The sequence below is a fragment of the Drosophila ananassae genome, chromosome XL (assembly GCF_017639315.1).
Source record: "Drosophila ananassae strain 14024-0371.13 chromosome XL, ASM1763931v2, whole genome shotgun sequence".
NCBI lineage: Eukaryota > Metazoa > Arthropoda > Insecta > Diptera > Drosophilidae > Drosophila > Drosophila ananassae.
This window is the reverse complement of record NC_057931.1, coordinates 6,392,377-6,412,176: the sequence shown is the minus strand read 5'-3', so window position 1 is coordinate 6,412,176 and position 19,800 is coordinate 6,392,377. Positions and strand designations below refer to the sequence as shown.

Genomic DNA, 19,800 nt, shown 5'->3' with positions numbered 1-19,800 from the left:
TTTTTTCTCTCGAAAGAAAGAGCAGTGACGAAAGTATTCTGTAAAGCTAGAACAGACTGCATTTAAACCACAGTCTAGAACATAATTGTAGTATTAATATTGTAGTATTGTTTTTTCAAGAATTAAATGCGGGGGTTAAGAGGGTTAGCCTTTTTTCCCAAGAAGAAAGTAAATGGCATCGAAGAGCAGTGACGAAAGTGAGAGCATTTGTTTTATCCTATAGAACTAGGGGTAGGGATTGAACCACAGTCTAGAACATGTGTAATAGTACCACTGTTTTTTCTTCAAATCGAATTCCAAGACTTAGTTCAATATCCTTTTTCTTCAACAGAGAATCGAGTCGAAGACAGTGACGAAAGTTTTGTATATAACTCCTTATAAGTCCTTCCAGTTCAGTGACGAAAGAAATGTATAGAATTTAAATAGTTCCATAAAAAATTAATAAACTCCCCTCATCACAGGTAATATTTTATCCATTTTTAGAAATAAAACACCTTATTTTGTGACATTTTTTGCATTAAAAATTTACTTAACAATTACGAGGGGTTGTTTGGTGGTGGTTGGATGAAAAATACAAGTTGCATTTTGAGTTAGTGAATACGCTTAAGAGTTATTGCAAACTAGTTAAATAAAATAAAATATATAGTATAGTATATATGTATATTTGTGGACCTATCGGCGTATGTATTCAGAGTTCAGAGGAGAATCGTACACACAATTAGCGCTGAGAAGCTAGTCTCGAATAAGCAGAGTGAAAAAATAATTCCTAAAATTATGATAATAATATATTAATAATATTTAATAATGGTAAACAGTAGTGGGAAGGCACACGCGCATAAAGTCAAGTATATATATTTTTTATGTTTTTAGTTTGTCGGGAGAGGGAGGGCCATAAGTGGGTCTGTCTGTCTACCGCCGATTATTATTGCAATTCTAACAGAGATGAGTCTAAAAAAAAAAATAAAATATATAGTGTATGGATGCGATTTATGGTGGAGGTGGTTTAAAATACAGTAGGGGCGTGGTCATGTCCTTGCATTAACATTTATATTCTGCCTATATATGTCTATTATACATAAATATCTGTACATATATAGAAACGTTTATAATTTAGACTATGAAACACTCGCCACTCCCCGGGATACACATATATATATATAGATCGATTCCTATATATATAATGGTTACAAATTAGCTACAGTGGGCACATCATATACATAACTTACAGGGTTCTATGTACATGTTCTATACTGCTTAGCGATGCTATGGGCTATGCTAGGCTATATCTATGCTATATAGGTATCCGATTCCGATTCCGATTCCGATTCCTGTTCACTGGGGCCGACTCCTTAGTTCATCCACTTGCGGCAGTTGGGGGCACCGCAGGCGCAGGGTATCTTGTGGGCGTCGTCCTCGATGTCGAACTTGTAGTCGTACGAGAGCTGCCCGAGGGATAACAGGGTTAGAGATTAGTATTCTGGTCAGGATTGGGTGGGAAAAACAATCACTTACCTCCTCGCCGCGATAGATTTTCCGCTTGGCGAATATTATGATCCGCACGTCCCGGTCCACCTCCACGATCTCCGTCACGCAGTTGGGGTTGCACGAGTGGTTGATGTAGCGCGCCAGGCCGCCGCTCAGAGTGGCGTCCACCACGCGATCCTCGTCCAGCCGGAACATGTAAATGCCGCGATTCTGTTTTGGGAAACCAGAGAGAACTATAATCCATGGCAGGAGGGGATTGGGACAAGGCCGGAACTCACCTTAGACTCGTATTGCTTCTCCCGAATCTCGGACACCTCCGTGCGGATGACCTCTCCGATGTACTCAATGATCATGGTGTGCTTCTCAATATCCCGGGCGGCGTACAGACCCAGACCCTGGATCTTGGACCTGGAAGAGGAAAGAATCAGTAGATACTCAGGGGAAACACTCCATGGACTCCTACCTCGCCAGGTACACGTTGTTGCGCCACTCCTGCTTCATCTTCTTGTACTGGGAGCTCTTGGAGTGAACGAACTGCTTGCTGTACGGGCAGGCCACCTCCCCGGCGATGGCCGCTGAGTTGGCCATGCGCTGGGTGCTGCAGCTGCCGGCGGTGCGCTGGGTGTGTGGCTTCCGCCAGACCAGGAGCTGGCGCTGCTTGGGCTCCGTCCGGGCAGCGCCCGAGGGATTAATGGCCAGCGGGAACTCCAGCAGAGGATTACGGCCGTACTTGAAGCGATAATCGGTGAGGGTCTCGATGCCGGGCAGACTCTCCAGTATCCGGACGATGGCCGGCTCGGTCAGGCCGAACAGATCCTCGCCGCTGATGTGCTGGGGGAAGAGCTGCAGCCACTTGTGCACCTTGCGCAGCCGGGTGATGGGCTGGAGGATCTGCTGCCAGACGGCTGTCGGCGAGCTGTCGCGGAACTCACGCTCCGGCTCCTTGTCGCCGGCGTCCTGCACCAGGATGCGGAACTCGGGCTTGCACCCAGCCTCTGCTATGCTGCATATGTAGCGGCACCTTCGGTTCGGCTGTCGGACACACCAGTAGTAGCGGCTCTGCAACGGAAGAATGGCAAGGATTAGGAGAGGAGGAGCGTGAGGATGAGTCCAGGTGTACTTACCACTTTGTACCCAATGGGATAGATGTAGTGGGGCGTGTGGAAGGCCTCCAGCTGGTGGGGCAGCAGCTGACCCACGTTCAGGAAGGTCATGTTGCCGACACGGAGCAGGTTGCTCAGCTCCGAGTAGTGCATCACGGTGGCCACTTGCCGGTTCTCGTCGCGATCCACAAACACCCGCCGATGGACCACCAGCGAGCTGAGTTCATTCTCGCTTCCAGCTCCAGATGCCAGACCGCCGCCGCCGCCGCCTGAGGAGTTGCCGGCTCCGCCGCCACCCGCACCACCGATACCGATGCCGTGGGGATGACCGTGGGCGCTGCAGTGGACGGATTTGTTCTTGTAGAAGACACACTCCTCTCGTATCGCGCACGGCAGATGGTAGAGACTGTTGCAGCGCGACTTGAAGCACTTGATCGTGGCGCCTAGCTGGTGGCAGGCGCTACACGTCTGGTTGAGGCCCGCCTGGAGCGCCGTCTGGAAGTTCATCAGGGCACCGGACACGGTCTCGTAAACGCCATTCGACCACAGCGCGCAGTTGAGATGGACCTGAAGGGAGTTGGGAACCACCGACATTAGAAGATCTAAGCTAAGGAAGTGACCCCTGGAGAACTTACCCATTTGTCCACATCGAAGTTGAGCAGCCGGGAGGGTCCATCCGCCTGGCCATCGCCTCGCTGGTTGCAGAAGACGCACTGCCGCGTGTCCTCCAATTGCTGGCTGCCGGCATCCGTCTCCCAGACCGTGTTGTTGGCAGCTCCCGTTCCTGTGCCCGCCACCCTTCCCGTCTCGTCAAAGTCCAGCGTCGGGGCGGTGTCTCTGCCGAAGCAGTCGGCACTGAAGCACTTGACGATGCACTTGCGCTGGATTGGGGTGCCGGGTATGCCCGGATGCTTCATTTCCGACTCGTCCTCGGGCTCCTGCTTCACCACGGTCTCCGCCAGAGCCGGAGACGGTGATTCGCTGGCGGAGGCGGTGGCCGACACCGAGGCGGAGGAGGATGTGGAGGAGGCGCAGGCGCCGCCCGCCGGCTGGAGCAGGAGGCTGGCCGCCTCCGCCTGGCTCTCCTTGCCGGCGCTCCACTTGAAGTGCGCGAAGCAGGATCGATCGCAGAAGTAGACGAAGGGCGCCGGGATGGGCTTCTTCGGCAGCATGGCCATGAGCTGGGCCAGCCGGGGCAGCTGCTCCTCCAGCGCGGGCAGACTGTGTCGGGGCACCCGCAACCCGGACGCGTGGACGACATTCCCGCAGCTGCGGCACAGTTTCCGCCGTCCGTTCAGGATCTTCCGCAGGTGGCCGTGGCTGATGTTCAGCGGACGCTTGAAGTCATCCTTGTTGTCCTCCTGATCGGCCTCCAGCAGCAGCTTCTCGCTGCCCACCTGCACCTTGTCCCCGTCGAGGATCTTGCAGGTCAGCGACGGCGCCAGGTGGAGCAGATTGGCCAGATCTCGCAGCACGCCGGCTATGTTGTCCGACGAGCCGGAGCTGGCGGGCAGCGAGAGTATCACATTCTGGTTCTTCTGCTGGTAGTTGTTGTTGTTGTTGTTATTCGATCCAGTGCCCAGTTCCAGTTGCTGGCTCTTGCGCAGCTCCTCGCCGCAGGACCGGATCAGGGGCGATACTGGGACGCGCATGGTGATGGGATCCTCCGGCTGCGCCACTGGTGACATCCTCCCGTGGCACCTACTGTTCCCATTGAGCAGCACAAGGCCCGGGTAGCGAGTGACCCGGGGCAGGGCCGCCCACGCCGCCACACTGTCGCTCTCCACCAGCTCCACGGTCTCCAGATTGCAGTCCCGGACGGCGCCGATGTGCCGGAGCAGGCGCTCCCGCGGATTGCGCTCGATGTGCGTGGAGAACTCCTGGTCGTAGAAGTCATTCTGGATGCTGGACAGGGGCAGGCTGTTCTTGTCCGATCCTCCCGGCGAAAGGGACGGCGACGGGGAGCGTGTGGCGGCCGATCCGCCCACCAGGCCACCACTGCCGCCAAACCGATCCGAGTCGTAGAGCGAAGGGATGCCCGGGATGCGGACGCGACCGTAGCGCCCGAGGGTGGCGCTGTCGCAGTCCTCCAGTCCCTCCAAATGCCTGCCCAGGGGCCATCCCCGTGCGTTCAGTGTACTGCCCTTGACCTTGCCACCGCCTGATCCCGCTGAGGAACCTGCTGCTGCTCCTCCTCCGCTTCCGCTGCTTCCGGCCGGAGGAGTGCTGGCCGTCTCGTTGCTGCCCATCAGGAAGTGAAAGTTGCGATTCAGATGCGGCTCCAGGACCTGCAGCGGCTGCATCTGGCGGATGTGGGTCAGCAGCTTCTCGGTGAAGGCGTCGTGGTCCTCCTCCACCTTGGACAGCTTCCGCACCCGCTTCTTCATCATCGGTGAGGCGCTGGCGGCGGATCCCACACCTCCGGGCGTCACTCCGCCCGAGCCGGCGTTGCTGATCACACTGTTGCTCCCGCCCTGGATGTAGTGGGTGCCCGGCGGCATCCCGGTCAGCTGGACCATCGCTCCCGCCGGCAGAGTGCCCGTCATGTCCTTGAGCACGCCCGCCGCGGTCTGGGCAGCGTTCAGGTTGGTCCGTCGGGGCTTCTGGACCTCCCGCTTACGTCGCTTCCGCTGATCCACCGCCTTGGTCTCCACCGGCATGGCGGAGGGCACTCCGCCGCCCACCTGGCCCATCGCCACCTGCCCCGGGACCTGGCCCACCTGCAGCACCTGGTGTTGCTGGTGCACCTGCTGCTGAGGATGCTGCTGCTGCTGCTGCTGATGGTGTTGCTGCTGCTGGACTTGGATCTGCATTTGGGCTGGGATCTGGCCCTGAATCTGGTTGGGCATTTGTCCCGCCAACTGGCCCGGAATCTGTCCCTGCAACTGACCCTGCATGGCCGCCTGCATCTGGGCCTGCATCTGCACCTGGCCCTGGCTCTGGCTGGGCACGGCCTGGATGGTCGTCTCGCCGCCAGTTCCCGGTTTCTTTACGTAGCCCGTCAGCACCGACGATATGAGATGGACCTTGTCCGGCGTGGGAGTGCCGGGCGTCACCTGGCCGGGATCGACCAGCTGCTGGAGCTGCACCTGCAGTTGCTTCTCCTCCAGCTGCGGGTGCATGGGCAGCTTCCGTTTTTGGGCTTCTCCCGGCTTGAATGGTATCTTGGTGGCGCCCACACCCGCCTCCAGGTGGTTGCTGTTGCTCCACGGTACTGTAGCTGCTGCGGCTGTGGCCGGTGCTCCTGGGGGTGCTGGTGTGGCGCCGTGCTCCTGATTCGGCGGCTGATCCGCCTGCTCGGGCAGCGACTCGTCGCCCTGCTCCATGGGCAGGGACATGGCCACCGCCTTGGGCTTCATCTGCAGCTCCTTGGCCGCCGGCTGCTTGGTGGATATGGAGATGGTCACGTTGGAGACGGGCGCCGTGGCCAGTTCGTACGGCGGCGGTGGTAGCAGCTCTGTGGGCTTCGGATTGGCTTCCTGGACCGACTTGGGCGGCCCCGATATGAACGAGGTCTCCTTGGACACGATTTGTACAGTCTGCTTGGTGACTGGATGGGCTGGGGGCTGGACTGGCTGGGATGCCTGGGCCGGTTGGACAGGTGGCTGCACTGGCAGGTGCTGCTGCTGCTGTTGTGGAGGCGGAGGTGGCGGGGGCACTTGGTTCTGGTTGACCACCACAGGTGCCTCTGGTTTCTGCTCCATCTTAGCTTCTCCAACGGTGGTGGCACTGGGCCCGGGCGTGGTGGCGGGCACTGGGGCAACCACTGTCCCCGCAACGGAAACAGAGGAGCTACCTGCTCCCGCCACTGTTGTGGTGGATGTGGAGGTGGCAACGGGGGCGCTGCTGCTGCTGCTACTGTTGGCAGAAGCCGTCGTGCCACTGCCGGACGTGGTGGAGCTACCAGGCGTGGCCGTGGGCAGGGGCGGTTTCACCGGTCGCGCCAGCTGAGCCTCCAGGCTGGAGGGAGCTGGTCCCAGGCAGGGCGCCCGCACGTTGTTCACTTTCCGGGCCGACAGCGGAGCCGAGCCCGCGGCGTTGGCCACGTGGGCCGACATCGGTGGATTGGTTCCGGAGTTGGCCACGTGGGCGGATGTGATGTTGATCTGGTTGAGGCTGTGGCTGTTGCTGGTGTTCTGGAGCAGCTGCTTCAGCAGAGCGTTGTTGGACTCGTCCGCTCCGGGTCGCTGGCTGTTGTGCGTGTTCTGGGGCGTGGCGGGATTCGAGTTGGGGGTGCTGGGATTCGAGGTAGAGGCCTGGGGCGCCGAGGTGCTCCCCACGCCGACCGGCGGTCCTGGCACCTGGCTGATGGGCGTCAGGGTGGTGCTGGCGTTCAGACGCTGCTTCTCCGGCGTGGACTCCGGCTCTGTGTCCTGGGCCGTGGGCGTGGTCGCCTCCCTGCTCTTGACCACCGCCACCGGCACCTCCTGCTTCACCAGCAGCTTCACCTTCGGCTCACCGGCGACGATCTCCTCCAGCTTGGCCTCCTGGCCACCAACGCCACTCGGCTGGCTGGCGGTCAGGCTCACGCTCAGCTTGGTGGGCGTCAGCTTGAGCTGCATGGGCGGGGCAGAGGCCGCTCCACCTCCTCCGACAGCCACAGCCACCGTCCCCTTGTCGTTGGCGGAGTCCTGGTTGAGGGCCTGATGCATGGTGGCCATGGTGGTGGTGGTTATCATCTTGGGCTTCTGCTGGGCCATCGTCGTCTTGGACAGGACCAGGGATATGTTCTTGTTGTTGGTGAAGGAGATGATGGGACGGGAGCCCATCACCGGGCTATTGATGCAGACGGCTGAGACGGAGACCGTGGAGGCGGAAGACAGGTCCGAGGCGGCGGAGGAGGTGGCCGGAGTCTGGTTCTGGTTACCCTGCTGGGCTGCCGCTGCCGCCACCGTCACGGCCTGTTGCTGCTGCTTGAAGATGTTGAAGCTGGTGGGGCAGTTGAGGGTGGTCTTGTCCAGGGGCTTGATCACCACACTGTTGATGTTGGCGAACTCCGGCTCCGTCTGGTCCTGGTTCTTGCTCTTGTTCAGGATCTTGTGGATGTTCTCCGTGTTGTAGGTGATCTTGCGCGGCGCCGGGCTCTCATCCTCCGCCATGGAGCTGGAATTAGTTCCTGCTCCGGCGCCTGCTGCCGCATCTTGGACCATGGCGTACGTCTGGCTGGGATTGGTGGTGGTTATGGTGACAATGCTACCGGTGGCCGGGGCCAGGCTGGCGCCACTCGTCACCTGGAGCTGCTGCTGGGTGTGCTGCTGCTGGAGCTGCTGTTGCTGGAGCTGGAGCGACATCTTCTTGCTGACCACCTTGGCGGCGACGATTTTCGTAGTGGCCGGTTTGATCTGCAGCCCGGAGAAGGAGACTATCGTGGCGGGGTTCTTCGGACCGCGCTTGATCAGGTTGGTGAAGTTGTGGTGTTGGCGCGCCTGCGGATGGCCATGGGCATGCACCTGCTGGCCGGCAGCCACACCGGCAGCACTGACCACCGCATTGGCGGTCACCTGGCCGCCCGCCGCCTGCAGGAGCTGCTTGCTCTCCACGATGGTGGCCCCACCGGCGGTCGCCACGCCGCTGGCACTCATCAGCGGCTTCAGCAGCGGCACCGATATCGTCTTATTGCCAATGGACACCTTCGCCGTGGTCTGGGTGACCTCCGATAGCTTCTTGGCATTAACCACCAGCTGGGTGGTCTTCATCTTCGACTGCAGGTTCATCCGGTTGAGGATCGTGGTCGTCGGCGTCTGACTGCCCGTTGCGGTGGTGGCGTTGAAGATGTTGAAGTTCGCCTGACCCGCCTTCTGGGTAAGAATGGTGGTGGTGGTGCCCGCCACGCCCGTCGTCGTCGTCGTTCCGCCATTGTTGGCGTTCAGAATGATGGTGGAGGCTATGCCGGAGCTACTTCCCCCTCCTGAGGACACACTTGCTGTCGAGTTGTCCGCACTGGCGGCGGGCATCAGCACAAAGTCCAGGTCTTCGGTCTTGCCCACGGGCTGGCTATCGCCCGGATCCTGGCCAGAGCCACTGGGCTCCAGCGATAAAATCGAGGCTGTCGAGGAGGAGGACGAGCTGGATGAGCCGGCCTCTTTTTTGGTAAAGCTGAAGGCTGCAGGTGGGAGAACACACAGAGATTAGACTGGAACTGCTGGACAGGATTAGGGGGGCTACTCACTCTGCTTTTCGGACTCATCCTGAGACTTTATTGCACTCATCTCGCCGAAATTGCACAATATGATCTGTTGCTGGTCGCCGGACGTCCACACGGTGGCATCCTCCTGCTGCTGGTTGTCGGCCTGGTCGCTGGCGTTCTTCGGCTTCAGTTGGTAGAGCAACTGCTGTGTGGGATTCGAAGTGGTGGCGCTCTTGGCGATTATCAGTTCTGTTGTCTTTTGCTTCTTGCGAGCGGCGGTAGAGTCCTCGGCAGTGTCCTCGGCACTGGAACGCTTCTGTATGCTGACAGCATTGAATATGGGTGCTGCACCAGCACCAGCACCACCACCAGCAGTAGCGCCACTGCCACCAACTGTGGCACTTCCGCTCCCTGCTGCAACGACAACGGCTGTCGCGGAAGTTGCGGGCTTCGCCTTTTCGGCGCCACCAAGCGATGTTGTCACCTTCGATATATTCATAACAAAAAACACACACAAGTGGGGAAAAACGCTAAACGCGGACTCTCCTCCGGATTTTGGGATGCGGTCGCGGTCGCGGTAGCGGAGATGCGGAATGGCCAGAGGGAGATGGCTAGCTAGCCACTGCCTGCTAGCCTGCTTGCTGCATTCGGTTCGCCAGCGGATAACATGCACTTTTTGCTTTTCGTGTATGGGGGACAGGAAATTTATTTTCTATGCAGAAGCAGTGTATCCTACACTTTTTTGGCTGGTCGAATTGAAAATACATGAAAAAAATACCGCAGAAAAATACAAAATACAGAGTTGCACGGCCGATAACATTGGTTATCAGTTTATCGAATTTGACGGATGTGGCAACTCTTCGTCAACATGGTGTTCAATTTGTACTCATTCATGGTACATTATTTTAAACGTTGTATTAATTGTTTTTTAATTTCAGAATGAGAATTTATTTATACAGATCTCCACGATTTTAAATCTTTTATGCATTTTAAGGTGTTTGGATTAAGATACTGCCTAAAACCACATAACAATCGACACAAGGCTTCTACTTTTGGATATTAATACCAATTTATTATTTAGATGCTCTTTTTATTTAAAAGTAGTAATTAAATTTATTGATTTTAAGTAAAAGTGATTAATAATAAGAATTTACATATATTTTGTGGTACAATTAGCACTTTTAAGTTTCAAACATGGTGGCAGTGTTGGGGCCTTCGCCGATCTGGCATCACTCTTGTTGTTGATATAACACATTTTTAGATTTAGTTTTTAGCAATATATAGGAAAAACTAAGTAAAAACTAGATATGTTGACTCTGAAAACTGCCTCACAGCTGTTTAGGCAGACCCTGTCGGGTAAGTAAGGTGTTTCCGAGGCAATTGGACTCCCTATTTATACAGGATTTGTCGTTTCTAGCAGGCAACCTCTCACTTGTTAACACAGCCGGTCTTAAGTACTTTGCGCCGCCCATCAAATATCAGAGTAAGTGCCTCCACTCACAGGAAGGACACTCAATTAATTAACTTTTTATTAGATGTGGAGCAGCCGGAACGGCCCAAGCTGAGGATCATGGAGCGCCAGCCCCAGCTGCCGCCGAATATCCGACCTCCCAAGATGCAGAAGAGACTGCGCTACATGCGAGGACCCGAGCTGGTCCACAACACCCTGCTTCACAAGCAGTACGCCATCGTGGCCACAGGCGGCGGACGGCTGCGCTGGGGTCACTACGAGATGATGCGTCTAACCATCGGCCGGAAGATGAACACCAACACCATGTTCGCCACCTGGCGCGTGCCCGCTCCCTGGCAGCCCATCACGAAGAAGGGCCAGGGCCAGCGCATGGGCGGCGGCAAGGGTGCCATCGATCACTATGTAACGCCCATTAAAGCGGGCCGTGTCATCGTCGAGATTGCCGGCCGGTGTGAGTTCGTGGAGGTCAAGGGCTTCTTGCAGCAGGTGGCCAATCAGCTGCCCTTCGAGGCCACAGTCGTCTCGCAGGAGATGCTGGACGCCCAGCAGGCCCTCGAGGAGCAGCATGCCCGCGAGAACGAGAACCCCTTCACCATGAAGTACGTGATCCAGAACAACCTCAGTGGCTGCCATCGATGGCTATCGCCGGTCGACCACAAGTGGTTCGGCAAGCATAGATAGAGTTCGCTATTAGACCATGTGTTGCTCCAATAAAGGATACTGTTTTGTTAAGATAATTAATGATGTTTAGAGTATCTCCTGCCCAAAAACCCCCAACAAATAATAGGCAAGTCTTGTAGAGGAAATGTACGAGTTCTATTGCAAACATTTTTGTTTAATTTTCCATTTTCGTTATGTGGATAATATGTAATGCCGTCATATAATATGTTTTGCTTGCCGTTGCGTTCGCATTATAATTAATATATATGTATTATGTATGTATGCGTGTGTGTTTGTCGAGGAAGAGTGTGTGTGTTGGTGTCTGAATAGAAGCCCCCTTCCGCTGGCCAAGGCTGCATCCTTAATCTCGTCATTCTTAAATAAAATCAACCCAGTGTTGATCTCGTCAAATCAGCGGATATCGCCATAATCCGGAGGTTATCCTGCTTCTCATCCGCTCCTCCAAAACTGCGGCCAGCGGAAGAAGCACCTTCTAATCCATGGGACGGGGGGGAAACGGGGAATTCGTGTTTTCATGAAGTCAATGGATTATTATCATCAACTTGTATAGCTCGTCGTAGTTTTTTGATGTCATCTTCGTCATCGCATCTTGCATCGTCTAGCAATCGGTATCGTACCAGGCAGCCAGATTGTTGTTGTCGTTCGGAGGCGTCGGCATGGCATCCAAATCAAAGTTCAATGCACCGGCATCGATCTCACCGACATCCATGTCCATGGAATAGGGCGATGTGGGTGCACCGCCGGGTGGGATGGCCCCAATAGCGGGACCACCGCCGCCGCCAGCTCCGCCCACAGGCCCATTGTTGCCAGGGGGACCGCCAGCGCCGCCGCCGCCCACCGGGCTGCTGATCTCCAGACCCTGCATCGAATCTATTGGTAGAGTATCATATCCTGTGAACGGAAATGGGGAGAGAAGAAAGGATAAAAAAAGAGGGGAAGAATTCATGGATTAGTAAAGCGATGGGCCAGTTTCCTTCACGGCAGATGGATCTGTAGTGGAATCCTTGGGTTTTTTTTTAGATTTTATTTAATAAATTAAAGAGTATTAAGACAACCAGGGATACCACTACCACGTACCATCAGTTTCTTGTTTCAAAAATCATTAAATTGCTTCTTAAAGATTCTAAAAACTAAATTAAATATTTCACGACAACGAGTTGGGCTCCTCACATCTCAGCATGCACACACAAAGTATATGTATCTCTTATAAACTATATAATATATATTGAGAAGTATGATATATACACGATAAGATATAGGTGACTAGATCTATCGCAGACTACGTGTCATGCAAAACTGAACTCAACTAAAATGATTGAACGATTCTTCCTCCTCGAGGAATCTAAATAAAACTCAAGAAGTATGCTTGTCTAAAAAACAGAAGATTTTAAATTAAAGAAAAGTAACTGCTCAGTCCAATCGTCGATTCGATGACATATCCTGCGGCTTTGGAAAGAGTTATCTGAGAAAATATACACATGGGTTTTGGGCACTTCTTAGTGCCCTTTTTAATTTGTGGGTGTTCCAGTAGTTGTGTGTGTTGGTGAAGTGCGAAAATAGTAGTTCAAAGAACGTGTCTGAGAGTCTGAGTCTGAGAATCTCCTAGGGCTTTGAAAGGCACACCTCTAACTATCGATAACATTCATCGTATAAAAGACAATCCCTAAGGAAGTACAGTTACTCATTAAGGAAAAAGTCCTCAGTGGCGCCCAACGTGGGATGTAAGTACAGTTATCCTTTTATCCTGATCTTAAAAGACTTTGAAAAAAGAGGCTGTTGGAGGCATGGCATTGCATAACCAAACACAAAACGCGCATAAATTAAACAGATTTATTCATTTCCTTGTCATGCACTCGAGGAAATGAAATTCCAGGGGGGGATTTGGATTATCGAGCATGGACGAAGAGTGGCAGAGAAGGGGTAAGAGAGAGTGCGCTAGCTGGGGTCTTTGGGTTTGGAGGCTCACACTGAACGAAAAATCGCTGTGAACGTTTATCTGGAGGGGGGTAGGGGGTTAACACTAGTGCTTAACGATTGATGAACATGAACAGACACGATAACGATTAAATATGATGGTCGGAAGGCGTTAGGGGAGTTATCGAATTGCCTGAATGCCACAAATTGTCTTTTCTTTAAATTTTTTGTTCGATTTTGAAGGGTTTTATGCAAGGTGGGTGGGTTCTTCTTCTTTTTAGGTGGGCGTAGGGGCATAGGGGCTGGGGGTCTTTGGGTCTCATCTTATGCATATGACTTCGTACATACCTTGCTGGTGGAATGCGCGACCTCCGTGCGAACTGTGCACACTGGGCGGACCCTGTCCATACAGGCCCTCATATGCTTCTTCGGGTCCAAGCATATCCTGGTTGTTGAATCGTTTTCGGTATTGTGTGTACGTAGGTCGGAGTGTTGTGCGGTGTGTGTGTGGTGTGTGTGTGGTGTATGTGCGTATGATCGTTCGTGTAGATGTGTTGTTTATTTTTACAGTTTCGTATTTTTTTTCATTATTTTTTTCGTTTTTGGGATGGATCAGAAGTGAAAAGTTGTTAGGAAAGAAGAAGACACACGCAAACAGCGGTTTGCAAGTGAGAGTGGGTGGGTGGTAGGTGGATGGGTGGGAGTGGGTGGTGGGATCATAGAGAGATAGAATCGCGTTCGATGTAATGATGAAAATTATTTGTTTTTTTTTTTTTTGCAGTGCAGTGATTTTTTTTTCCGTCATATCGTTGCAGTTGTGAGTTTTTTTTTTGGTAGTTGGTAGTTGGTTTTTTGGTTTTTTTTACACACACAAAGTAAACATAAAAAGGAAAAAAGAAAAGAACAAAAATTAAATAAAAAAACGTGAATTAATTACAAAATCATAATCATAAGCACAAACAAAACGCTATGTCTCAATTTGAAATTAAATGTACAGTATTGTTTGATTATTTTTCCTCCCAGAGGACGTTTTTGTGTTCAAGGATTCGAGGATGAAGGAGTTAGGTGGGTGGAGTTGGAGATCGTTATTCATCATCTACAGCCAAATGCGTTTTTTTTTCTACCTACACTTATCGATTAACATATACGGAGGAGGATCTATCGATTGTGAAAGCAAATTGCGAAATCGAAATCGAAATAAGAAATAATCGATAATGGAAAATGAGGAGATTTCAAATCGATATATAGCGGCTATATAGGTCGATATACTTAATATTCGATATATAAATGCTTGGACTAGATGGGGCTATTGGATATGGGAGGCTATTCTACAAATTTACAATTTTATGTACAGAGTTTGCTTCGGGCGCCCCGCGCTTCAAATCAGATTTCAAAATCTTGGGGATAGCAGTTGTAGTTGTATTTTTGGCAGGGAGGTAGAGTCGCCGGACGACCGGATATGACCTAATAGACTAGCGGACGCACCTGCAGATCGGGACCCATGCCCAAGTCGGCGTTGGCCCAAATGTTGTTGTCTTCGCGGAGCAGCGAGTTGGTCAGCTCGATGGATAGTCGCTTCTTGTAGTCCTGCGGCTTGTCCTCGCTCATCCGGAAGAGTACGGCGGCGGCGTACGTGGCCACGCCCTCGTTGCGCGAATGCAGTAGATCGGTTAGCGGCCCAGTGGCGCCTTCCTGTTCAATTATTTCAGCGCCCTCCTTGTCGGCGGCCAGCTCACAGAGAACGCCAGCAGCCACGCGCTACAAAGTCATTTAAAAAGTCAGTTATTTTTATTTTTAAGACAGTTTTAAAGAGGAAACTCACCTGTATGTTCTCTATTTCGTTGAAGAGCAAACGGACAAAGATCGGTATGACCGACTGTTGGCGGATCAGTGCCCTGTTGTGCGACTCCCGGGCCAGGATGTGTAATGCCCCCACCGTGCCCTCGACAATCTCCTCCATGCGCACCCCGTCGGCGTAGGCGGACGGCTGCTGGGAGCCGGTTGTGGCGATCGAAGACCGTTGCTGGAAAAGTCCCAAAAAATATAATAAATATGTGGTTAGGAGGGATGGAATCTATGAACTTACCCTTTCTGTGTCCTGGAAGGCGCGCATCAGCAGCCGGACCAGATGATGAATGGCTCCGTGCTCCCGCAACGGAGCATGATTGGCCGGACAGAGGGCCAGATTACGGATCAGACCGATGACCGCCTTGATGAGCGGCCAGCGGGACGGGGGATGTAGTAGCTTGACAATAACGGACAGGCCGTAGTTCAAGCGCACGGCGTTCTGGGCCAGTTCCGAGTCGACGTGCCGGGATGTTAGATGCCGCAAAGCGCAAACGGCCGGCTCGGTAATCTCCTCGCGATCTCCGGCATTGATGATCGTACGGACGAGGGCATCGACGCCACCCACCTGGCAGACGGTGGCCTTGTTCCTCTGGTTGTTGCACGTCAGATTCGATAGAATTCCAGCGGCGCATGTGACGACATTAACGTCCGTGGATCCCAAGACTTGGACGAGCGATTGGAGCAACGCCTCTAAGCCCTCCACCTTGGTGGCAGCATCCGAAAGATTGCGCAGCGTCCACAAACAGTTCTGGACGAGACGGGGCGACATGTTGCCCAGATGCATGGCCAGGGCCTGCATGCCGCCGGCATCCACGATTGCCGGCTTGTTGCTGGAGCAGACGGAGAGTACCTTCAGCACCCGCGATGTGGTCCAGAGCAGCTTCTCGTAGTCGTAGGAGCGCATGATGCGCACCAGTTCGTTGGGCCCGCCGGAGGCGAGGATGATCAGCTTGCTCTCCTGATTGCCGTACGCCAGGATCTGCAGGCAATCGGTGACAATGGCCAGGAACTTGACGTTGTTCCTCTGCAGCAGTGTTACCATCTTCTGGAGGCCACCGGCCAAACGGACTGCCATCTTGGAGCCGTCCTGATGGAGCAGCAGATTGTGCAGCGTGGTGATGGCATAGAAGAGCACACTCTCCACTGGGGAGGACAGTAGCTTGACCAGGGCCGGTATGCCGCCGCTCTTGAAGATGGCCAGTAGACCCTGGCGATGGTGTGACAAGTTGTGCAGCGTTCCCACCGCCGCCTTGGTGCTCTCCAGATCGTTGCTGTTCGAGATGGCGCGCACCAATGCGGCCACCATCTGGGGACTGTTCATGATGGCGTGCCGGGAGGCCTCCTTCTTCGACAGTTGATGTACCATCATAGCGGCCTGTGACACCACCACCTGATCCTCATCGTTTAGCAGCTTGATCAGCTCCGGTATGGCCCTTGTGGCCAACTCAGCATCATCCTGGTAGTTGATCAGATTCACCACCGCATGCTTCAACATCTGCGACGGCTCCGACAGTCGCTGCACGGCCGTCGGCTGCTGGGGATCGAATTGCGTTGACGGGATCTCGATGCCCTCCTCTAGGGTCTCCGGGAACATGGCAGCCCGGACGCGCTGCGACCTGGTCTGGCTCAGCTGCTGATTCATGTCATCCACCTGGTCCTGGGTGAAATTCTGCGGAAATCCCGTATCCAAGTCGAACATCAATGGATCGCCGTCCATTTCCTCATCCTCCTTGCCGGATAGCGATGGCACCTGGGTGACGGCACCCGAATGGATGCCAGAGTCGCCCAGATACGAGTTCTGCTGCCACATGAGGGTCTGCTCCTTGGCGGAGACCATTGGCGGCAAATCCGGTGGATTGTATTGATTGTTGTGGGACACTAGAGTATAAAAAAGGATATAAAGGATGAGTTTTAAAAAGGATTTCTGCTACTGGTACTGGTATGAGAAAATGCTTTTTTGTTTCCATCAGGGGATTAAGAATTTTCGTAATGGATGTAAAGTCTAAATGTTCCTCCTCTTCATAGTACTTTTTTTCTGTTATCCTTGCCAGAAAAAATGGAAAATGACAGAAGCTGACAGCAAAGTGAACAGTAGGAGTAGCATCCTGGCAGCAAAAAAGGACTAAGAGCTTGACAAATTGAACGCTGCAGGATATGGCTCGCTCTCTGCCAGTCTCACACATGAGCGAGTCCTGGCAAAAGGATTCATGATTTGTGGGGCGTTTTGTTTGCCACTTCTCTATTAATTATGCCGTTTCAGGCCTCGTTCTGGCTTTTTTTTTTCCATTTTCCTGCCGCCTTTGTTGGCTTTACTTATGCGCGGACACAGTTCAAAGCCACGCCCACTTGGCGTGCATTTTCATTTGCAACCTCTTTGGAGTACAGTGAGGCTTCTCATCAGTAACCTTACATAGTTTTTTTTTTTTGCTTAAATTATATGAAACAAGAAAACCTCCTTTTTATTACTTTTATTTTTGAATTTATATTTTTTTTTATAGCCAGACTTGTTAGCCAGGTCGCACTGTAAGCCAGCCCTCCCAGTTCGTTTCCTATCCCAGATCGATTAAGCGCTTTTTCTTTATCCTTTTGCCGTTATCCTCGAGTGGGCCAGGACCCTTGAAAGGAGCACCAGGAGTGGAAATGGAAGTGGAAGTTGCTGCTGCTGCTGTGGCTTACTAATTAAATTCTGCACAGCACCACCACTGGTGGCAGTGGCAGTGGCAAGAACGCAAAAAGCATAAGAAAAATGTGCAGCCAAGTTGAAAATGAGATTGGGGCAGGGAGGAGAGTGCTGCTGTAGTGGCAGTAGGAGGATGGCCACGTGTGCGAGTGGGAGGCTATCCACTTCCAAGGGGTATACACCACCGCACCACCATGCCACCGTGCCACCACCAACAACAACAAGGCACACACGCAAATGAAGTGGCAAGAAAAAAAAAAAGTGGAATTGAAAGGAAGGGGGCGAGACATCTTCCCTCTTGTTCCTTTTTAGCAGCGACAGCACAAAAAAATATTTAAATTCTAAAATCAAAAGAGAGTTCCAAAGGAGCAAAAGGATGGGTGGTTAGGGGAAAAAAAAAGAGGTCCTTTGGGGTGGTTGATTGTCGGCGTAAATACGAAAAGATCATCCTAATTTTGTTAGCTCAGGCGGAAATGTTCTCAAATACAAAATTAATATAAATTATTTAACAAAAAGAGGACAAATAACAAATACTCGTGTAATACATCCCTAAAGGTCTTTGTTATTGTTTTTGTTTTTGTTGGGTTAATGGAATAACAGAGCTTAGAAGTTTCCCGTTTGTTTTTTGTTTGCATTTTTGACATTTCCATTTCTTTCCAATTTTAGTTTCCAGTCTTTGAGAGTAATTTCCCCAAAACAATGGAATATTACAGTTATAAAGAGGACAAGATCAAGGAGAGACAGAGAGAGAGGGTACTTACTGGTCCGATTCTGGGCTGGCATGTAACTCATCTTGGTGATTAAGGCGCTTTACACCACACCTGGAAGAAAGAGACGAAGCATAAATGAGTAATTCGTTTAACAGTTAACACACATAGATGCGAGAGTGTGAGTGGAGTAAAGGTAAAACAAAAAAAAAAATAAAACTTTAAAATATAAACAGAGAGTTAAGAGATACTTTGATTTATTCCATCTTTGTTTTGTTATTTATTTATTTATTTGTTTTTTACGCATTTCCGCTTTCCAAATGCCGCAGCATAACTCCAAAATATGCTGCGTATACCAAACAAGCACACTCACACACACACCACACACTTGAAGAAAAAAGAAACAGAGAGCAAGGTAGAGAGATCTGGACTCAGGTAGAAGCGTATGTCGGAGATTCTTGTCTACCTGCCACGAACCTTGAGTTATTTAATTACTATTCTTGGCACTGATTGAGAACTTCAGCACTTTTAGTGGAAAAAAAATGTAAAAAAAGAAAAAAATGTATGTTGTATGTATTTCACTTGCAGCGAAAAGGCGCAGCGGAAAATGCGTCCGAACCGAACGGTGGCACAAGTACAAGTAAGAGTGCGCCGCACTTGCAACACTGAGGCAAGAGGCAGAATCTGGCTGACTGGCTGGCCTGTGCGAGCGAGAGGGAGAGAAAGTTAAGGGCCCGAATGCACGCACACACATACACTCTCACCCACTGCAATGCTGCGCAGAGTTGCCACACTCACATGAAATGTACATAAATACACAAACTAAAGGATTCTGGACTTTTCCCCAGATTAGATAAAAAAAAAAACAAGATAAAGCCACGATAAAGAGCCTTTAATTCAGACAAAACACAATTTCCTGTTGACGGCGTTGTTTACATTCGAGAAGTCCAACAACAACAAGCTCGCATTTCACGGGAATACATAAAAATGCCGTTTGTGTGTATCCAGCTCCGCCACACACACACACACACACACACACACACTCACAGTTATGTACTTGTACGTGAGCAGCTTACCACACCCCCTCCCCCACCCTATGGACTACTACTTGTTTGCCCTTGCTTTTCAGCTTTCCAACATGTTTTTTTCAACTTCTCAACTAACTAAACTTGCCACCAATTAATCTATTTCACAACTTACCACGTCAACTTTATTTTAGTCTGCTAAAGAGCAGGATTTATTTATTTTTAACACACTTTCTGACAAATTAACAGCAAATTCTCGACCTGTGAAAACTGTGTATCAACTAGTGATGGCCGATGGCCTATAGCTGGGCCGATAACTGGATAACTCCAGCCAGTGTTGCCAGAAGTAAATAACTTTTTAAAACGAATTTAAAGAACTTTTATGCGACAATATCTTTGTAATTCATATTAAAATCACACTTCTCTACTATTAATATTTAAGAATTAATATACAGACTTTCCTTGACCTGCTGTGTCGAGTACTTTGGCTTGCCCCGTTTCATGTGTACATGTGTGTGTGTGTGAGTGGGTGTTTGGCAATTCAAGTTTATGTAAATTCAAAGGTGTTTTGGAATACACTTTGAAAACTTCTATGAATTCAGAATACCTACCGCGTCAAAAGGATTTTTGTCTGCTCAGAGGCAGATTTTTGCTTTTAGAATGCACTTAAATTACTTTAAATTCGAGGGGAATTCCGACTTGAAAACTGTGTATCTAGGGATGGTCTAAAGTTGTGCCGATAGTCGTGTCATCTATTCC

At 51.5% G+C, this 19,800-nt stretch overlaps 3 protein-coding genes across 13 annotated transcripts; 1 reads left to right on the top strand and 2 right to left on the bottom strand.

Moving 5' to 3' along the window:
- Positions 1 to 503: 503 nt before the first annotated feature.
- LOC6502232 (histone-lysine N-methyltransferase trr) lies at positions 504 to 9,537 on the bottom strand. 3 transcript variants are annotated; one of them, XR_001408340.3, is made up of 8 exons: positions 8,758 to 9,537; positions 3,224 to 8,691; positions 2,610 to 3,155; positions 1,949 to 2,544; positions 1,764 to 1,893; positions 1,513 to 1,695; positions 1,227 to 1,442; positions 504 to 1,169 (listed from the first exon to the last, which is right to left on the bottom strand). XR_001408340.3 is itself a non-coding variant. In XM_001965994.4 (7 exons), the coding sequence occupies exons 1-7, from the start codon at positions 9,212 to 9,214 to the stop codon at positions 1,350 to 1,352; spliced, it is 7,473 nt and encodes a 2,490-aa protein (XP_001966030.1). In that variant the 5' UTR covers positions 9,215 to 9,537; the 3' UTR covers positions 504 to 1,349. The 3 variants fall into 3 exon arrangements, 1 of the variants encoding a protein (XP_001966030.1); XR_001408339.3 differs by having other exon boundaries at positions 504 to 948; XM_001965994.4 differs by having other exon boundaries at positions 504 to 1,442.
- Positions 9,538 to 9,904: 367 nt separating this feature from the next.
- LOC6502209 (39S ribosomal protein L16, mitochondrial) lies at positions 9,905 to 10,923 on the top strand. 2 transcript variants are annotated; one of them, XM_014904475.3, is made up of 3 exons: positions 9,905 to 10,071; positions 10,136 to 10,198; positions 10,251 to 10,923. In XM_014904475.3, the coding sequence occupies exons 1-3, from the start codon at positions 10,023 to 10,025 to the stop codon at positions 10,865 to 10,867; spliced, it is 729 nt and encodes a 242-aa protein (XP_014759961.1). In that variant the 5' UTR covers positions 9,905 to 10,022; the 3' UTR covers positions 10,868 to 10,923. The 2 variants fall into 2 exon arrangements, with proteins under 2 accessions (XP_014759961.1, XP_001966029.1); XM_001965993.4 differs by having other exon boundaries at positions 10,133 to 10,198.
- Positions 10,924 to 10,980: 57 nt separating this feature from the next.
- On the bottom strand, positions 10,981 to 19,783 carry LOC6502231 (armadillo segment polarity protein). 8 transcript variants are annotated; one of them, XM_032452807.2, is made up of 7 exons: positions 19,653 to 19,783; positions 18,071 to 18,130; positions 14,868 to 16,507; positions 14,604 to 14,804; positions 14,267 to 14,539; positions 13,130 to 13,226; positions 10,981 to 11,758 (listed from the first exon to the last, which is right to left on the bottom strand). In XM_032452807.2, the coding sequence occupies exons 2-7, from the start codon at positions 18,099 to 18,101 to the stop codon at positions 11,466 to 11,468; spliced, it is 2,535 nt and encodes an 844-aa protein (XP_032308698.1). In that variant the 5' UTR covers positions 18,102 to 18,130; positions 19,653 to 19,783; the 3' UTR covers positions 10,981 to 11,465. The 8 variants fall into 8 exon arrangements, with proteins under 8 accessions (XP_032308698.1, XP_001966028.1, XP_044573113.1 ...); XM_001965992.4 differs by lacking the exon at positions 19,653 to 19,783 and adding an exon at positions 19,217 to 19,370; XM_044717178.1 differs by lacking the exon at positions 19,653 to 19,783 and adding an exon at positions 18,815 to 18,832.
- Between the last annotated feature and the right edge of the window lie 17 nt (positions 19,784 to 19,800).

Excerpts from the sequence above, each read along its gene's own strand:
- LOC6502209 (XM_001965993.4), top strand. The coding sequence starts at position 10,023 with ATGTTGACTCTGAAAACTGCCTCACAGCTGTTTAGGCAGACCCTGTCG. Across the intron at positions 10,072-10,132 it reads GTTTAGGCAGACCCTGTCGG|CAGGCAACCTCTCACTTGTT; the intron begins GTAAGTAAGGTG and ends TGTCGTTTCTAG. Across the intron at positions 10,199-10,250 it reads GCCGCCCATCAAATATCAGA|ATGTGGAGCAGCCGGAACGG; the intron begins GTAAGTGCCTCC and ends ACTTTTTATTAG.
- LOC6502232 (XM_001965994.4), bottom strand. The coding sequence starts at position 9,214 with ATGAATATATCGAAGGTGACAACATCGCTTGGTGGCGCCGAAAAGGCG. Across the intron at positions 3,156-3,223 it reads ACTTCGATGTGGACAAATGG|GTCCATCTCAACTGCGCGCT; the intron begins GTAAGTTCTCCA and ends AACTCCCTTCAG. Across the intron at positions 1,696-1,763 it reads AGAAGCAATACGAGTCTAAG|AATCGCGGCATTTACATGTT; the intron begins GTGAGTTCCGGC and ends TTCCCAAAACAG.
- LOC6502231 (XM_032452807.2), bottom strand. The coding sequence starts at position 18,101 with ATGAGTTACATGCCAGCCCAGAATCGGACCA. Across the intron at positions 14,805-14,867 it reads CCTTCCAGGACACAGAAAGG|CAACGGTCTTCGATCGCCAC; the intron begins GTAAGTTCATAG and ends GGACTTTTCCAG. Across the intron at positions 14,540-14,603 it reads ACGAAATAGAGAACATACAG|CGCGTGGCTGCTGGCGTTCT; the intron begins GTGAGTTTCCTC and ends ATGACTTTGTAG.